The 19,868-nt window shown below is 43.1% G+C and overlaps 2 protein-coding genes across 2 annotated transcripts in view; both read left to right on the plus strand.

Annotated features, from left to right (window-relative positions):
• The window catches only part of EPHA4 (EPH receptor A4), a 129,559-nt gene that overhangs the window by 23,920 nt on the left and 85,771 nt on the right, over positions 1-19,868 (plus strand). The window lies entirely within an intron of this gene.
• On the plus strand, positions 16,491-18,286 carry LOC141994011 (uncharacterized). Its single transcript, XM_074963949.1, has 2 exons — positions 16,491-17,197; positions 17,775-18,286. The coding sequence occupies exons 1-2, from the start codon at positions 16,612-16,614 to the stop codon at positions 17,903-17,905; spliced, it is 717 nt and encodes a 238-aa protein (XP_074820050.1). The 5' UTR covers positions 16,491-16,611; the 3' UTR covers positions 17,906-18,286.

Raw genomic sequence — 19,868 nt, forward strand, 5'->3', positions numbered from 1 at the left:
GTCCAGCCATGTAATAGTGTGTCATTTGGCAGTTCTGGAGAAATGGATCAAGCCTGGAATTTACCGATATCTACATTCAAATGATGGTTGTACATAATGCACTTGACTTTTGTGCACAAAGAAAGTTTTGTCAGCTAATTGTACCAGGATGCATTTACAATGCATAAAAAACATCCCTTCCACAGAAAAATGCATAACAGGTAGTGTAATACAGGAATGATTTAGAAAAGCTTTTACATACAATAGGAGATTTTTATTTATGACTTTTTGAAATATAAAGGGTTAGTGACTTATTTTTTTCTCTCTTGCACCCCGGGCTGTTCCTTAACTGTCTTGCCTGGAATCACATTGCCGTTAGTGGGGAGTAGCAGGAAATAAGGGTAGGGGTTCATGATGCTATTCTACAAGGGCGTGTCATTAGAGCATAATTTGTAATCTGGACGTAGCGATTTTTCTCCTGATTCTTATGCTAGTCCTTTCTTCCTCCAAGAACTAGAAAAAGCGAAGAGCTAAACTGAACTAATGTTTATGGAATTGTTGGTTTTGATTAATAAAAAAGTGTTCGTGATTTTGTCAGTGAGCAAGCAAATCCACTGAACAATGAAAATTGGAAGCTGTTTTTGTGTTATATACTTATATACTCTTGTAAAAACTAGGAGCCAACACAAGTATTTTTTACAGTCAACAAAAGTATTTTTGGGAAACAGGTACTGGGTTGTTTCTCTGGCCTCATCCCAAAGCCATCCTAGAAAGCTATACTTTAAGTAGGTTTGAAAAGCATGGGATGGCAACTGCAGTATGAGCCTGACGCTGCAAACCTTGTTTATGTGATTGGTGCAACTGACTGTAGTGGGCAGAAGAACTTGGGTGAATCAGTGCTACTTGAGCAAGTAAGGATGACAGCGTATGTTTGTCTCTACCTGACACAGATCATTGAAATTAATGGAAAGAGTTGGGTTATGGATCATGTGCATAGCAGGGCTGAGTTTGCACTGTGATAAATTGGTACACTTCACACTTCTCTGATGGGTTAAAAGTGCCAGAAAAGACAGTAAGTTTTCCCACCAGGAAATACCCCTATCCTGTGGTTTCTCTGAATGGCATCTAGACCAGCTGTGTTGTCTTTACAATGCTCTGTCTCCCTTGCAGTCCATAGAATAAGGAGCATGCTAGGGTCTGGCTGAAGGGAATAGCTGGCACACCACTGTAATCCTCTATTCTTAGTGGATGCGATGATCCAGAGGGGGTCATTGTAGCTGAGCATAAATCAGAGTAGCTTTGAAGCTGTTCTGATTCAACCCAGGAACCAAGCAATTAGTTCCCTGCCATCCTCAGAATATGGAGTGGCAGAAATTCCGTTTTATCCGGGTTCTTACTGTGCACCCATCATCATGGTATCTGAGCCACTTCTGTCTTCTCCCCTCCATTTGTGCATTCAGTATAGCTCTTATGGAATGGAGACTTGGGCACAGCGGAAGTGTGTGAGTATTTGTATCTTTTTAACAATGTCAAAGGTCTGTGCAGATGGTTCAGAGCACAAGCGCAGTTGGAGTTTGAAGTCTGAAATGATGTTAATTCAGAATAGTGGTTCACAACACAGCTGTAAGTAGTCTAAACATGTGGAGCAAGTGATTTTCTTCAGACCACTTTACATGTTTGCTTTTTAGTCGTTCATACCAAAGGCAAAAGCTTGCAAACATCCTCAGCATTTCTTGAAGTCAGTGGGAGTGGATGGTGCTCAACACCTTGCAGGATTGGCCCCTAGCTGGATTAATGCAAATTGTTGGCTACTTTGGACTACTTTGTTTAAATCCAAACTATAGCATGGTCATGCTAGATGTGCTGCAGTGGCTGTACGTGCTTTACATTAGTCTGTGCTGTTTTATTATAATGCAATCTGTGTCTCAGATAAGTATGCAGTATTCATGCCAAAGCATCATGAATTTAGGGTTGTCATTGGTATAAAAGCTTCATAAGAAGGGCAAATAACTGCTTCATTCCTGGAAGAGGAAATAGATATTGGTGGTGATTGATATTGACAACGTATCTAGTTAATTTTTGAACCATTTGTCTGCATAGAAAGTTAAAAGCTGATCTCAGACTGTCCATGACATCTGGGGGGATAAGCTAGATTGTTAAATCTCAATCTATCAGTTTGTTCCATCTTTCAAGAGGACCGTTCAAATCATACAGTGACAACCCTGGTGTTTGAAATTCACCTTGTGAGTCCTTCAGTGATGCCCTCCCCTTTTAAAGAACACACATTGTCTGTCTGAATTAGAGAGAACTTAGTTGTCCCAAATTTGCATTCCAAAATAAGTTCAAGCTCTTCAGAATTAGTGCAGAGTATATTGTCAGCTGCTTTGTGGAGACCATAGACAGTTTTCTAATGTCACCAACACCACCACAAAGATACCTTTTTTAAAAGCATGCATTGTTTTTGAATTATTTTTTAAAATCTTTCTTACAGTTTTGTTGTCTAGGGTTATTTTACTAAGACTCATAACAGCTCTTCAAACTGGGACAGTTTTTTCATTCAAATGGAATTCTAGAAGCAGAATTATCTTTTAAGACTCTAGAACAGCTCTGTAGTAGAAACCAGGACAGTACCGGCAACTCCAGATCTTAAAAACATGAGATTTAAAAAAAACAATAGTGTTTTGTCTCTTTATCACTCACATCATGTTTTCAAGCTTTTCTCCACAATCAGCAAGGCCAAATTTTTTTTTTAAGGAAGCGGAGGTTCTCACATAATCCAGTTGTCTCCCAGATCTGGGGCTTTAAAAAAAACATCAAATATCATGAGAGACTTGCAGCTAAACCATGAGAGTTGGCAACAGTGATTTCCCTTACCCATAATACAACACATGGTACCCAGTTTCCGTGTATCACTTGAATCTGATTTCCTTATCAGTCTTCTAAGTGCACAGTACAAAGGCCTGATTCGCCATTCATTTACATCTGTGCAACTCCATTGATTTTAAGTCTGTTGATTTGTTACTCCTAATGTACACGGGTGTAAGTGTGAGAAGAATCTGACCTCCTATTTTTAGAATGGTCTCATTAGAGTAGTAAGCAGATTGTCAAGATATAAAATTACTTTTGATTTTTTTATGGATACATGGAGGTAATTATTTTTGTTTGTTTAGATTTCCTATCTCTAACTAATTATGTTATCCTTTCCCTAGGAGACTGCTGCTAGTTCTTCCATTACTGAAATGTGTAGTGCCAAAATTCTTGGAAATATTCAGACAGGGTTTAAGACCCGACTGTATGTATGTTATTTTGTTGTAGCTTCAAAAATACATGAGGTTTTGGTCTGATTTATTTTCTTCCTTTTTGCAAGTAGAAACAGGTTTAAAGAATGTGCACGGTGATCAGCACTTTCACAGGCATGTGCAGTAATTCAACTAATGTGGAATCTAAACCTATCTGTGCCAGAGGTTTAAAAGTGCGTTCTGGTGTTAAAACCAAGCCAGCAAGTCATATTCTATATTTATTTTAACATTTTGTGGAATTATTAATGGTTGTTTAAAGTCCCCTCAGCTATGAAGCCCTGGGAGTGCACTGACGTGACACATTACATGAACCGTTATTTGTGGGGTGTTCCATAGACAGCTATTCTTCGACCTTGCCCTATATGAGGATTATAGACTTCCTTATCTGGCTTACTGACTGCCCTCTTTCTGTATCTCACTTTCACCTTAGCTTTCTAAAAATGCAGTGGCAAATCAGATTGCATTAATGGAAAATGCCATGCCCTAGAAAACAGCTTTTACTGCTGACAGAATGGACTGATGGAATCAAGGTTGGTAGGATACGGTATTTTTGACTGTGAAAAGTGGCGTATTTTAATGGCTTGCCGAAGGTCCGTGATGCGATTTCATGTTCTTTCTTGTTAGTCATTTTTGGCTGCTATTGACTATAATGGATTTTGTTAACATTTAAACATTTCATCAGACAAAAGTGACTATATGATCAGTGTCTTCTGTTGTTCTAAATCTAAAACAGGTAGATGTTTGTCTGCTCCTTATACTTTTCTAAAAAATAAATAACCGCTGATGGGGAGGAATTTGCCAAGACCTGTAAAAGTATGAAGCCAAAATTCATTATTACATGAAAAGAATTTGGGCTTTGCACCAGCTTAAAAAGATACTTGTGCTAATCATCAGTTTGTTCAACTGTACTGCTTGTTCTAACCTCGGTGTATGTCTCTAATAACATCTGATTCAGACTGATTCCCACAAGCTTTATGATTTATTACCTGTAGATCTGGAATGTGTGTGTGTGTGTGTGTGTGTGTGTATATATATATATATATATATATAATAAAGTTATGTGTATATATATATATACACATATATATATATATATAACACCTGACACTTTGTTTCTTCAAGGCAGAGCCTCTTCCTCCCCCCTTTCTCCCCACCCCCCTGTTTCCAACCCACACAGGTGAAATTTCACAAGCATTTAATCATTTGCTCATATCTCAAGCATCTGGACACACCTTTCTAATTAAAAGGAAAAGGAGTACTTGTGGCACCTTAGAGACTAACAAATCTATTCGAGCATAAGCTTTCGTGAGCTACAGCTCACTTCATCGGATGCATTCTAATTGTCATTTATATCCTACTGTCATTGCCTGTGGCAGTTACTGAGCTCACATTTCCACATAATTTGCTGCAAAACGGTTTAGTAAGTTGCTAATACACATCAGCAATGAAGCCCCCAAGAACCTGAAATTATGATTGTGCTCATTCTTGTATTGTTTTCAGGAGGTGGATGCTAAAAATCAGTCTCCTAGAGTTGCTGCTGCATATTTTGCACATAGGGGAGGATTCCAGAGCTAGAAAACTCTGACCTTGAACGTTAGAGTGCTTTGAATGGCAAATGCTTTGTTTTATTGGCTCTGTATGTGCAAGTTAATGTGGATAAGTTCGGAAGCAGTATGTTTAAACCCCCTGTTGCAGAATTTTGTGCACAGCTGACTTACAAGTCAGCATTAATGATGCTAATGTGCAGGTAGCTATTAAAGTATTTGATGCTGAGGCTGCTGCTTAACTACAGTTCTGGGAAATCTTTTACTGTGACAGGGCAGCTGTTTTTGCTTGTGTACTCAGCCTCTTGTAACACTTACTTTTCTGCATGATGCTGTGTGCTTACATGAGTGGAGGAATTCTCTTGGATCACTGCTATTCTTGCTCTTTCACCAGAGCAAACTGCACATCAGAATTCTGATGGGGATCCCAACATTTTCAATGAGGAACCTCAGTTCTCTTGCACAGAATTGAGATGCACTGAATCAGGACAGCATCACAAGCCTGGTTTTGAGGAGTTTTGTGCTGTAAACAAGTTGAACAGAGCAGTTGCTGCGCATGAATGACCCCCTTTGTTCTCCTTTCTCAACCGATTTAAAGCAATTGGGAGCTAGAATCCATTTTCACTTTGATATGCACTCAAGTATCACACTTCAGTGAAGCCCTGAAGCAAACATCCAGGTGATGTTTGCATTTTTCAGTATGTAGCACATCAACTAGAATTACGTCATTAAATATTGGTAAGGTCAGACCCCGCTTTATGTTGATAAAGGTGATTTATGCCACTCTTCCAATAGATTGATGTACCTTCTCCACTGAATTAGACGCAATTTAAAAAATAGCCCTGTTTAAGGCAAAATGTAGGCAGAAACATACAGATAAAATATAGGAAAGTATCCATGGTTTCCCCTCATTTAGTGATTGATCTCACATACACAGTTAGTTAGTTGTGCACTGGCACAGTATAAATGTACTGAACCATTATTGGTTGCTATTTGGCTCCACCTTTCCGTGGGGAAAAAAACTGCATAGCGAATAAAGTTTGACACATCAGACATGCCATAACTAATTCATTGCAGTCACCACTTTCCCTCTCTACTCCTCGCACTCCTGAACTGTGTTGTTGTTTTTTTCTGTTACTTTTTAATAGAAAACACTGTGTTTGTTTCCACAGATCAGATTTTTTAACAAATGAACAGAAGCAAGGAAAACGCTGTCTATTAACTAGTTGTTCCTAAAAAATCAGGGAAATCAATGCTCATGTTGCAGTTTTGTGCACCAATTTTATTTGAGTGTGCTTAACAGGTAAATGAATGTTTAAGTAATATAGGGTTACAGTGTTACAAATTTAAGTAAATATTATAGAGTATATAAATAAACAGAAAGCCAAGGCTCTCTTTGCAGAATCCAGAGGGATAGTAGTGGAAGTAATATTTTGGTAAATACACCATATGAAAAATTATTTTAGGGGTTTTTGGACAGCATATGGAGGGATATATTTCAGATATGTAAAGCTTTAAAAGATGTTGATTACCCACTAAGGGAAAATTGCGACCAATAAAGGAAATTACTGTGGGCCTGATCTTGCAAACACTTCCTGCTGATCACAGTAAGTACTACAGTGTCCCTTGTTCTCCTTCCTGTACAGGCTCAGCCATACCAATATAACAAGTTTTTATACCACTATAACTGTCTCTACAAGTAATAGGGGGTGGGAAAGGCTGTGCTGTTTTTGCTATTCAGTGCAGCCATGGAAACTATACCGGTATAATTAAAGCAGTACAGCTTTTTTGTGTGTGTAGACACATTTCCTGTGCTCCTATGGGAACTATGGTGTTGTTATCTCTGGGATAACTGGAGTCAGATCTCACTTTGATGGGGATCAGAGAGAAAGAAAATCAGTGGCAGTCCACCCTGTAGTAAGTACACGTCTGCAGTTTTGGGTACTCAGGACAATGCAATGCTCTGTATTGATGCAAACCTGCCATTAATGCCAATGGGACTTTTCACCTGAAAAGAACAGAGGCATCAGGTCCCAATTAATGAAATGGGAAGCAAGCTGGTTTTTTGGTAATTATTTTCTTTTTCATAGAACAAGAAAATTTCCAGCTCCTGAGCTAAAAAAAAAAAAAATAAAAACAAAAATCTTTGCTTACAGTGAGACTGATAACATGAAGCATTTGCCCTTTATAAGCTCACTGTGCTTCTGTGAAAACAGTGTTTTGGGAACATTACTTTGCGTCTTCACAAACTTCACTGAGTCCTAGAGTTTAAGACCAGAAGGGACCACCAGATCATCTACCTCTTGTGTATCACAGGCCACCAGCACTCACACACTACACCCAACAATGGAAATCGGACCAAAGTATTACAACTCTCAGGAGACTAGATATATACCACAGGCAGAGAATAAGAGGGACTGAAGTGCACCAATGTCTAAGGCCCCCGCAATGACAGGGAAGTGGTTAACTGTGATATACCCAGATAATCCTGGCAAGTGACCTGCACTCCAGGCTGCAAAGGAAGGTGAAAAAACCGCAAGGTCACTGCCAATCCGACCCAGCGGAAAATTCCATCCTGACTCCACATCTGGTGATCAGTTAGACCCTGAGCATGTGAGCAAGAACCAGTCAGCCAAGCACTTGAGAGAAAGAATGCTCAGTGCCACTTCAGAGCCCTGGCTCTCCCATACAATGTCCTCATCTCCAGCCATCCTGGGTGCTTCAGAGGAAGGAGATTATCTTAAAAAAAAAAGAAAAGAAAAGAAAGAAAATTGGAATACATTAGGTGGTGGGAAGTCTCTTCCTGACCCTTGCAGGTGGCCCAACTGAAACCCTGAAGAACATAAGACATAAACCAAAAGTGAGCCTCAGGACTGCTGAGCCCTGCCCGCTGCTCTCACAAGCAACCCCATCATACAATCATACTTATGATTTGTCCAGCTCTCTCTCAAAGCCAATTAGGTTGTTTTCCCCCACAAATCCTATTGGGAGGCTGTTCCAGAACCTCACCCTTCTGATGGTTAGAAATCTTTTAATTTTCAGCCTGAATTTGTTCATGGCCAGCTTTGTTCTTGGGCCAATGTTGTCCTTTAGCTTAAATAGCTCTTCATCCTCCCTCTGCTATTTACCCTCCTTAAGTATTTATAGAGAGTAATCATGTCTGAGAACAATACGTGTGAGGTTGGATACAGTAATCTTTTGCACTATTTAGATGTCTGTGAACACATCTCATTGCAGTAGTGGTACTGTATTTGAAGTTGGGTTGATTTGAGTTTGATCACATAATGCTTTAGATCACAAAATTACATAGAATGGAGAAATATTTTGTATAAAATTTCACATGGATTTGATAACAATCCTTCAGCAGGTAGCTATATAAAGCGAGACATCTTGAAAAACATCTGCATCTCTTGGCAGAAATCTGGTAGCAGATATTTTTCCATGTGAATTTGGCATCAATAGGAAATTGAAATATGTGTTTCGCAAGTGACACTCTTGTGCACACAAAAGCTAATTTATTTGTTTTGTTGGGTGTAAGGTTACCATGTCACTGATACACTAAAGCCTTATTGTGTAAAGCTGTCTCATGCACAGTTGGGATGTTACTGATAGCATTCTGTTAATCATTGCAGGAAAACTAAGTCTTAATATGGGTTATTGAAACTAGATAAAAGTAATGTCATAAGAACTGTAAACTGATAGCTTTAATCATCTCAGAAAGACACCAGGCCAAATTCATAGGTGATGTGAATTACACATCAGTAAGTGGGTATATAGGGAGTGTCATAGGGCCAGATTCTCACCTTGTGTAAAGTGTTGTGGTTTCATTGAAGTCAATGGAGCTTGGACCAACTGAGAATCTGGCCCTTAATGCAGTTCTGCTCTGGAAATTACTCTGTACAAATAGTAGTCTGGGCTTCCATGTTTATTATCTTTTACTAATTTCCATAGCAGTGTATGTCTGAACAAGTTGCTAACACACATCAGTGGTCAAGCCCCCAAGAACCTGAAGTCATGACTGTGCTCATTCTTTTACTGTTTTCAGTAGCTGGGTCCATTCCTTGGCTTACAAGTAAAATCATGTTTTTTCTAACTACCAGCCCAGCGACATCATCCAGGGGTGTGAAAGTCCACCTGGATTCTTTCCTTCTCATGCATCATCAATCATCATCATCAGTAATAAAGACTGCAGATCAAACCTACATCCTGACTTACACCTGTGCAGCCTCATTGTCTTCAAACTATGCCATCAGTGACACCTGTGCAGTCCCATTGTGCCATCAGTGGGTTTGCACAGGTGTCACTGACTCGAATGTGGTAAACAATTACGTTTGATACACAAGAAGGGAGAGCACTCTTTTCACTTGCTCATGCCAGCAACCAGCTACCGTTAACCAGCACCCTGAAAACTCTAGAGCTAATGTAACTCTGAAATTGCATTTGAATTGCTTAAATTGTAAGGTCATTCTTTGTGTATGTAGTACCCAGCACAATGGGGCCGCCATTCCTGACCGGAGCCTAGGCGCTACTGCAATGTAAATGTTAAATAATGACTTTGGTCAGGGAACAGGCACACAAGCTGGTATCTTGGTTGTCTCCTCCTGAAGAAATGCATTGGCCCCACCCAACCCTCCATTCACATTTCCATTAACTGATTATTGTGTTTGCATTAGGAATCTTATTAGAATGGCTTGGTGAAGACCAAGCCAGTGAGGAAGAGAATGGTGCCTCATCTTGTGAGATTCAGGCATCCTACACATTAGCAGCTGTTTTTCTGAAGGGTCCCACTTAACCCTATATATTTATTCACATTTGTTGTAATGAAAGCTCCCACCCAGTGCTCTGGGGGGAAGCTCAATTCAACCGTTTTCAAATCTTACCAAAGAAATGGCCTAGGGCGCACTGGGCACAGTTCTGCAGGCTTTGACTTGCCAGAATTTTATTGTCAGCTGGGTTGTTAGTACTCAATCTGGACCCTTAAAACTAACTGTCAAAAATACAGCATCCTTTGCTGAGGCAGTGTGAAATTCAGGGTCGTAGACTATTCAGAGATTAAATCAGGCCCATATTCTAACTCCATGTCCCATGAATTTCCTACAGTAAAGACTGATGTAGTCAGAGTCTAGCTGGAGAACTTGTTCTTTTTTTCCTAGCGCTTGTTGCCTGGGGAGGTGGTGCTGAGGGAAGAGTTCCACAAATCCAATTCTAGCACCTTTATTTCCCTTCCTTATCCTCTGCAGGAGCCATGTGTGGGAGGGGGAGAGAGTTTTCACTTTGACGGGGAGAGTTGCAGTCCTGACACAGAGGATGCTAGAAGACAGAACAACAATTAAGAAAATCATTCTGAATGTGCATAAAACATGAACAGAGACAGTACTAATGCTTTATACTATGCTGGTTACAATACTTTGTTTCTTTCCTGCTTTTTCCAGTATTCTGAGTGTACCAACTTTGGTGTCTCCTTCCATATATCACAGTGCCCAGTTTAAAAGGGGTTAATAGTACCAGAGTTTCCATTCATGACATAACAGATTGTCTCAGGGTTACAAGTGATATATTTCTCCCCAGATAACTTCCCGCCTCGCTTTTTGCTTATTTGTGGCAAAGGACCGTCACAGGCAAATGAGCATATTTTCACATTACTTGATCATTTGCCAGGCATCGCTGAAGGTGATTTATAATTTATACATGGAAAGGATTTGCTGATCTCATTCATAATCGTCCAAACAGCTAGATAAACACACTTGCGACTCATCATTCTAAATCAGATGAACTTGAAAGGGCCAAGGAATTCACCTGCAAGGGCTTTTGGCAGCCTGCGCTTTCCCAGACAACCAAAGTATGACAAAAGAATGCAAAAGCTGCCAGAATGCATTCCACCTTATAGCTACTCAGAGGTGGAGGTTTCTTGCTATATTGCGCTTGCTATATTGCTCTTCCTGGCTGAAATAATCTTCAACAGGGTCTGATTCCTGTTCCTTTTGATTCTAGTGGGAGTGAATGTCAGAGATGGGAATGTGAAGCCGTTTCAGGATTTCCCCTCTCTGCCCTCCCACACAGACCATTCTGCTGAAGCTCTGTGATATAAAAAGCTGGAGAACTGAGACTCTACAAGCTTTACCATCCTAGTCATTAGAGAAGACACAGATATCACTTCCCTTGTATGCCACATTTTATCTGAGGATCTCCACGTGCTTTACACGCATTAATTAGTTAATTAAGCCTCACAGCACCCTTTGACATAGTTATTATGCACAGTATGGTCAATTTTCACATAGGTAAACTGAGGTAGAGATTATGACCCAGAATGTGGGTGCACTGGGGAGAGAGGGTTCAATTAATCCACCTCCCCTTCACTGTGATCAGCCTGCATTAGGAAAGGCCAGCCACAACTGTAGCTCCTGTGCTCAGGGAGTGACCTGAAACTGGTCAAGAAGAAGGCTGGGCCATGCTCCAGTTAGACTGGGCAGACTGTGGGTTGAAGGCTGTACTGTCCTCTCAGGATGTAGCAGTTTGCTCATCTTCCATGCACATCAGGAAAGGATTATGCAGGGCTATGCTTTAAAGGGATGATCTAATCCATAGTGACAGAGCCAGAAATAGAACCCAGGAGTCCTGACTCCTAGTTTCCTGCGCTAACCATCAGATCATACCCCATTTCAGGAAAACCTGGCTGAGAGATTGTGGCAAAGCTGAAAAGTTCACATCATGAAATTGCAATACTTGCAAGATGGACAAATTGTGGAGCAGTTTTTCAGTCTCCTTTCACTGATCTGACATGTATAGGACAGAATGGGAGAAGTCCCATGTGGAGAAAGCTTATTAAACTGTTTGAGTCCATCCCTTGGAACTGCAGCATGTAGTCCTTTGGAAAAGAACATACTGGGTATTAAACTGATAGTGAACTTGATCTAAGCCAGCAGGCTAAGAATGACAAGTTTGTTGCTACAGATGAAAATTGCACAGAAATGTAGAAAAATAATGTGTCTGCATGAGTCTTAGGAAAAAGGGAATGAAAAACAAAGCAGCTGTTTCCTTACTCATTTGGACTAAACTGTGTGATGATTGTTAATCTTTGTATCTGTAATGAGCTAGTACTGATCATGCACCCCAAATATCGAAGGGTGAGGAAAACAGAAGCGCCTCATCAAATGTATGATCCTCTCTGAAATGTCATGGGTAATCAAGTGTGGAGAGTTAATAGATCGTGATTTGCACGCCATCATTTTAACTGATGTACTACTTAGATAAGGACTGATAGTTTTTACAGGGATGCTTATGTGTGTCTTTCAGAAGTATGTCCAGCTATTTGCTCTGATGTTCAAGAGGTCTGCAGTACTGTTTATTTTGAATAATTGTTTTCCTTATGAATTAGAGTGGCTTTGTTGTGCTCAGAAAGGTGGAGCAGAGTTGTTACTTTTGCATTGGACTTTGAACTTGCCTGAACCCTAGGCTGTGCTAAGGAGTTGGGGACCTTCCTAAACCTGGGTACCAAACAACTTGCTGTGGAAGCAGACTATCTTAGGTCCCTGTAGGAGGGTCTCTACAATGTGGCAAATAACAAATCCACTGTAACAACTCAATGCGACGCATGAATACTTCTCTAGTCTTGATTTTAATCAAAACACTGCCAGTTGCTGTAATAGGGGCCAAATACTCTCCCCTTCGTGTGGACCTGAAAACGGCCAGAATTCCATTCTTTGGGGAATGACAGACCCCACAGGGGAAGCAGCACTCTGTGGTGGTAAATACCCAGAGCAGCACTTAGCGAAGGTGGCTGTAGGCCAGAGAAGTGTCAGGGGTGTATTCAGTAGGTTTGAGACTGTAACAGGTCAACTGGCCAAAACGCACAATGGTGGGAGTGGTGGACGGAAGATGCAGCAGCTCTGGATGCTACTACAGCCCATGAGCTGTGCTAGTGGCCACAATACAGCAGCTGTGCTTGTGATCTGCAATCTACCACTTGTTTGGGTGGGAAGGGTTCCCTTACCTCTTCAACCTTCACATTCCCTCATAGGTCTCCCTGTGCATCATTGACTCAGTGAAAGGCATTAGGACTTGATCGAAGTTGTGCATAACATGTTTATGGTATGGATGGACAGCTGTGTTGGATTTAAGCCTTAATCAGTAAGCCGTAATCAGGAAGATGGATCTTAGTTTAAATTATTGGCTTATGCAAATCTTAATTCTGCGTAAAGAGACTCTGGAAGGTCAAATTTGGCCCAAAATTTGGGTTTAATATTTTCCAAAGCTAATAGTTATAGAAATGTTTCAATTGTATATATCCACACACACATATCTACAGAGACAGATAGATATGTAAATATATAATAGGGCTGTCAAGCAATTTAAAAATTGATCGCTATTAATCGCGCTGTTAAATAATAGAACACCATTTATTTAAATATTTTTGGATGTTGTCTACATTTTAAAATATATTGATTTCAATTACAACACAGAATACAAAGTGTACAGTGCTCACTTTATATTTATTTTTTATTACAAATATTTGCACTGTAAAAGCAAAAGAAATAGTACTTTTCAATTCACCTAATACAAGTGCCATAGTGCAATCTCTTTATCTTGAAAGTTGAACTTATAAATGTAGAATTATGTAAAAAAAGAAAAAGTGCACTCAAAAATAAAACAATATAAAACTTCAAGCCTTCAAGTCCAATTAATCCTACTTCTTGTTCAGCCAGTCGCTAAGATAAACAAGTTTGTTTACATCACTTGTTTACAATGTCACCTGAAAGAGAGAACAGCGTTTGCATGGAACTGTTGTAGCCAGCATTGCAAGATATTTACATATCAGATTCATATGTCCCTTGATACTTCAACCACCATTCCACATGTGTCCATGCTGATGACGGGTTCTACTCAATAACTATCCAAAGCAGTGCAGACCAATGTATGTTCATTTTCATCACCTGAGTCAGATGCCACCAGCAAAAGGTTGATTTTGTTTTTTGGTGGTTTGGGTTCCGTAGTTTCCGCATCAGTGTTGCTACTTTAAGACTTCTGAAAGCATGCTCCACACCTCATCCTTCTCAGATTTTGGGAGGCACTTCAGATTTTTAAACTTTGGGTTGAGTGCTGTAGCTATCTTTAGAAATTTCAGATTGATATCTTCTTTGCATTTTGTCAGATTTGCAGTGAAAGTGTTCTTAAAACGAATAACATGTACTGGGTCATCATGCAAGACTGCTATAACATGAAATATATGACAGAATGCGGGTAAAACGAACAGGAGACACAATTCTCCCCCAAGGAGTTCAGTCACATTTAATTAACGCATTATTTTTTTAACAAGCATCATCAGCATGGATGCATGTCTTCTGGAACGATGACCAAAGCATGAAGAGGCATATGAATCTTTAGTGCATCTGGCACGTAAATATCTTGTGATGCCGGCTACAACAGTGCCATGCGAATGCCTGTTCTCACCTTCAGGTGACACTGTAATTAAGAAGAGGGTAGCATTATCTCCCATAAATGTAAACAAACTTGTTTGTCTTAGTGATTGGCTGAACAAGAGTGGACTTGTAGGCTTTAAAGTTTTACATTGTTTTGTTTTTTAATACAGTTATGTAACAAAAAACCTACATGTATAAGTTTCACTTTCATAATAAAGAGATTGCACTACAGTACTTGTATTAGGTGAATTGAAAAATACTATTTCTTTTATCAGTTTTACAGTGCAAATATTTGTAATAAAAATAATATAAAGTGAGCAATGTACACTTCATATTCTGTGTTGTAACTGAAATTGATATATTTGAAAATGTAGAAAAACATCAAAAATATTTCATAAATTTCAATTGGTATTCTATTGTTTAACAGTACGATTAATCGCGATTACTTTTTAAAATTACGATTAATTTTTTTGTTAATCGTGTGAGTTAACTGCGATTAATCAATAGCCCTAGTATATATTAATGCAAAAGTAAAAATAAATAAATAAACAAATGAACATGACAGTAGCATCTAGAGGTTCCCATTTGAAATCATGATCCCATCGTGCTGAGCACTGTACACACAGCTAGTAAGAGACAGTCCCTGCCCCAGAGAGCTTACATTCTAAGGCCCTGTTCCTGAAAACACTTATGCATGTGCTTAGCTTTATGGACTGTTGGGGGTCTTATTCTCATCACTGTTAGCAGCGCGTAAAATTAAGTACGTGCATACATTTTTGCAGGACCAGTGCCTAAATAGACAAGACAGACAAAGGATGAGAGGGGAAATGGGAACATGTAGGGGAAGTGATTTGCCCCAGGTGTCACAACAGATAGGTGGCAAAGCCAGGCACAGACTATAGCAGGGATTCTCAGCCTTTTTCTTTCTGAGGCCCCCCTCAACATGCTAGAAAAACTCCAGGGCCCAGCGGGGGTGGGTGAGTGGTTCGGTGGCTCCGGGCCAGGGATGGGACCCTGGGGCTTAGGCGTAGTTTGACTTCTATTTTGGGGGTTGGGGGGAGTGCAAAGGCCGGCAGGGCTCAGGCCAGCTCTGCACAGTGGGGTCCAGGGAGGGAGTGCCACCACCACCCCCTGACTCACCTCATCAGGCCACTCACCTGTCTGGGGCTGTGTGCTGGTGGCTACTCCCCGAGGGCTCTGCTGGACCCAGAGCTGCTTGTGGCTAGGTGAGCAGTCAAAGGAGGGTGGGAGCTGAGGAGCAGCCACAACTCCGGGCACCAGCAGCAGATGGGGGAATGCCCACTCCATGGCACCACCAGCCGGAGGAGCAGCTGCCTGGCTCCGGCTTCCTGCCTAGGACCTGGCCAGAGGGAGGGGCCTGAGGGAGAGGAGGAGAAGGGGGGTGGGTGGAGCTGCCCCCAGCATTATCCCACTCTGGGTAAGGTACTGCAGTTTGTGGGGGGGACAACACCTTTGTGCCCCCTCAGCTCTGCCCATGGGCTAAAGCCCACTACTCCTGGCTTCAGGGGGATGGGGCGGAGCTCAGGGGTTCAGCCTCTCACTCCTCCCGGCTGCGGAGCGGGGAAGGAGGGAGGGGACTCGAGGCTTCAGTTCCACGCTGTTCCCAGCTTCAGCCCCATGGGGGAAAGGGGTGCCAGGGCTCAGGGCTTCAGCCTTGCGCCACTCCCAGCTTCAGCTCCATGGGGGGCGGGGCGGGGCGGGGGGGGGGGGCTCAGGGCTTCAGCCCTGCATTGTTCCCCGCTTCAGCCCTGCGGAGGGGCACTGGGGCTCAGGGCACCGGGTTTCATTGGTGGGGCTCCACAGCCCCCCTGAAAGGGCTTGCACACCCCCAGGGGGCCACGGACCCCCAGTTGAGAACCGCTGGGCTATCGGACTCTTGCTTTCTAGTCCAGTGCCCGATCCACTGCATCATGCTACCTCTGTTGACTGATAGTTAAAAATCATACATTAGCAGAAGTAAGGCATGTCGTTTTTTAAACAGTCAGTTTGCCTCTTTGCCCTGGTCTACACTAGGACTTTAGGTCGAATTTAGCAGCATTAAATCGATGTAAACCTGCACCCGTCCACACGATGAAGCCCTTTATTTCGACTTAAAGAGCTCTTAAAATCGATTTCCTTACTCCACCCCTGACAAGTGGATTAGCGCTTAAATCGGCCTTGCCGGGTCGAATTTGGGGTACTGTGGACACAATTCGACGGTATTGGCCTCCGGGAGCTATCCCAGAGTGCTCCATTTTGACCGCTCTGGACAGCACTCTCAACTCAGATGCACTGGCCAGGTAGACAGGAAAAGAACCGCGAACTTTTGAATCTCATTTCCTGTTTGGCCAGCGTGGCAAGCTGCAGGTGACCATGCAGAGCTCATCAGCAGAGGTGACCATGATGGAGTCTCAGAATCGCAAAAGAGCTCCAGCATGGACCGAACGGGAGGTACGGGATCTGATCGCTGTATGGGGAGAGGAATCCGTGCTATCAGAACTCCGTTCCAGTTTTCGAAATGCCAAAACCTTTGTCAAGATCTCCCAGGGCATGAAGGACAGAGGCCATAACAGGGACCCGAAGCAGTGCCGCGTGAAACTGAAGGAGCTGAGGCAAGCCTACCAGAAAACCAGAGAGGCGAACGGCCGCTCCGGGTCAGAGCCCCAAACATGCCGCTTCTATGATGAGCTGCATGCCATTTTAGGGGGTTCAGCCACCACTACCCCAGCCGTGTTGTTTGACTCCTTCAATGGAGATGGAGGCAATACGGAAGCAGGTTTTGGGGACGAAGAAGATGATGATGAGGAGGAGGAGGTTGTAGATAGCTCACAGCAAGCAAGCGGAGAAACCGGTTTTCCCGACAGCCAGGAACTGTTTCTCACCCTGGACCTGGAGCCAGTACCCCCTGAACCCACCCAAGGCTGCCTCCTGGACCCAGCAGGCGGAGAAGGGACCTCCGGTGAGTGTACCTTTTAAAATACTGTACATGGTTTAAAAGCAAGCATGTGAAAGGATTACTTTGCCCTGGCATTCGCGGCTCTCCTGGATATACTCCCAAAGCCTTTGCAAAAGGTTTCTGGGGAGGGCAGACTTATTGCGTCCTTCATGGTAGGACACTATACCACTCCAGGCCAGTAACACGTACTCGGGAATCATTGTACAACAAAGCATTGCAGTGTATGTTTGCTGGCGTTCAAGCAACATCCGTTCGTGTGTTATCCTCAGGAGAGTGAGATATAATCCATGGTCACCTGGTTGAAGTAGGGTGCTTTTCTTCAGGGGACACTCAGAGGAGCCCATTCCTGCTGGGCTGTTTGCCTGTGGCTGAACAGAAATGTTCCCCGCTGTTAGCCACAGGGAAGGGGGAGGGTTGAGGGGGTAGCCACGCGGTGGGGGGAGGCAAAATGCGACCTTGTAACGAAAGCACATGTGCTATGTATGTAATGTTAACAGCAAGGTTTACCCTGAAAGACTGTAGCCACTGTTTTATAAAATGTCTTTTTAAATACCGCTGTCCCTTTTCTTTTCTCCACCAGCTGCATGTGTTTCAATGATCACAGGATCTTCTCCTTCCCAGAGGCTAGTGAAGATTAGAAAGAAAAAAAAACGCACTGGAGATGAAATGTTCTCCGAGCTCATGCTGTCCTCCCACACTGACAGAGCATAGACGAATGCGTGGAGGCAAATAATGTCAGAGTGCAGGAAAGCACAAAATGACCGGGAGGAGAGGTGGCAGGCTGAAGAGAGTAAGTGACGGGCTGAAGAGAGTAAGTGGCGGGCTGAAGAGAGGGCTGAAGCTCGAATGTGGCGACAGCGTGATGAGAGGAGGCAGGATTCAATGCTGAGGCTGCTGGAGGACCAAACCAGTATGCTCCAGTGTATGGTTGAGCTGCAGCAAAGGCAGCTGGAGCACAGACTGCCACTACAGCCCCTGTGTAACCAACCGCCCTCCTCCCCAAGTTCCATAGCCTCCACACCCAGACGCCCAAGAACGCGGTGGGGTGGCCACCGGCCAACCAGCCACTCCACCACAGAGGATTGCCCCAAAAAAAGAAGGCTGTCATTCAATAAATTTTAAAGTTGTAAACTTTTAAAGTGCTGTGTGGCATTTTTCTTCCCTCCTCCACCACCCCTCCTGGGCTACCTTGGTAGTCATCCCCCTATTTGTGTGATGAATGAATAAAGAATGCATGAATGTGAAGCAACAATGACTTTATTGCCTCTGCAAGAGGTGATCAAAGGGAGGAGGGGAAGGTGGTTAGCTTACAAGGAAGTAGAGTGAAACAAGGGGCGGGGGGTTTCATCAAGGAGAAACAAACAGAACTTTCACGCCGTAGCCTGGCCAGTCATGAAACTGGTTTTCAAAGCCTCTCTGATGCGTACCGCACCCTCCTGTGCTCTTCTAACCGCCCTGGTGTCTGGCTGCGCATAACCAGCAGCCAGGCGATTTGCCTCAACCTCCCACCCCGCCATAAACGTCTCCCCCTTACTCTCACAGATATTGTGGAGCACACAGCAAGCAGTAATAACAGTGGGAATATTGGTTTCGCTGAGGTCTAACCGAGTCAGTAAACTGCGCCAGCGCGCCTTTAAACGTCCAAATGCACATTCTACCACCATTCTGCACTTGCTCAGCCTGTAGTTGAACAGCTCCTGACTGCTGTCCAGGCTGCCTGTGTACGGCTTCATGAGCCATGGCATTAAGGGGTAGGCTGGGTCCCCAAGGATAACTATAGGCATTTCAACATCACCAACAGTTATTTTCTGGTCTGGGAATAAAGTCCCTTCTTGAAGCTTTTGAAACAGACCAGAGTTCCTGAAGATGCGAGCGTCATGTACCTTTCCCGGCCATCCCACGTTGATGTTGGTGAAACGTCCCTTGTGATCCACCAGAGCTTGCAGAACTATTGAAAAGTACCCCTTGCGGTTTATGTACTCGCCGGCTTGGTGCTCCGGTGCCAAGATAGGGATATGGGTTCCGTCTATGGCCCCACCACAGTTAGGGAATCCCATTGCAGCAAAGCCATCCACTATGACCTGCACATTTCCCAAGGTCACTACCCTTGATATCAGCAGATCTTTGATTGCGTGGGCTACTTGCATCACAGCAGCCCCCACAGTAGATTTGCCCACTCCAAATTGATTCCCAATTGACCGGTAGCTGTCAGGCATTGCAAGCTTCCACAGGGCTATCGCCACTCGCTTCTCAACTGTGAGGGCTGCTCTCATCTTGGTATTCATGCGCTTCAGGGCAGGGGAAAGCAAGTCACAAAGTTCCATGAAAGTGCCCTTACGCATGCGAAAGTTTCGCAGCCACTGGGAATCGTCCCAGACCTGCAACACTATGCGGTCCCACCAGTCTGTGCTTGTTTCCCGAGCCCAGAATCGGCGTTCCACAGCATGAACCTGCCCCATTAGCACCATTATGCATGCATTGGCAGGGCCCATGCTTTCAGAGAAATCTGTGTCCATGTCCTAATCACTCACGTGACCGCGCTGACGTCGCCTCCTCGCCCGGTAGCGCTTTGCCAGGTTCTGGTGCTGCATATACTGCTGGATAATGCGTGTGGTGTTTAATGTGCTCCTAATTGCCAAAGTGAGCTGAGCGGACTCCATGCTTGCCTTGGTAT

This window comes from Natator depressus, chromosome 9 (assembly GCF_965152275.1).
Source record: "Natator depressus isolate rNatDep1 chromosome 9, rNatDep2.hap1, whole genome shotgun sequence".
NCBI lineage: Eukaryota > Metazoa > Chordata > Testudines > Cheloniidae > Natator > Natator depressus.

Bases quoted from the DNA above. Each gene is read 5' to 3' on its own strand.
- LOC141994011 (XM_074963949.1), top strand. From the start codon at position 16,612: ATGCAGAGCTCATCAGCAGAGGTGACCATGATGGAGTCTCAGAATCGC. The intron at 17,198-17,774 runs GTGAGTGTACCT...TTTCTCCACCAG, and splicing joins AGGCGGAGAAGGGACCTCCG to CTGCATGTGTTTCAATGATC.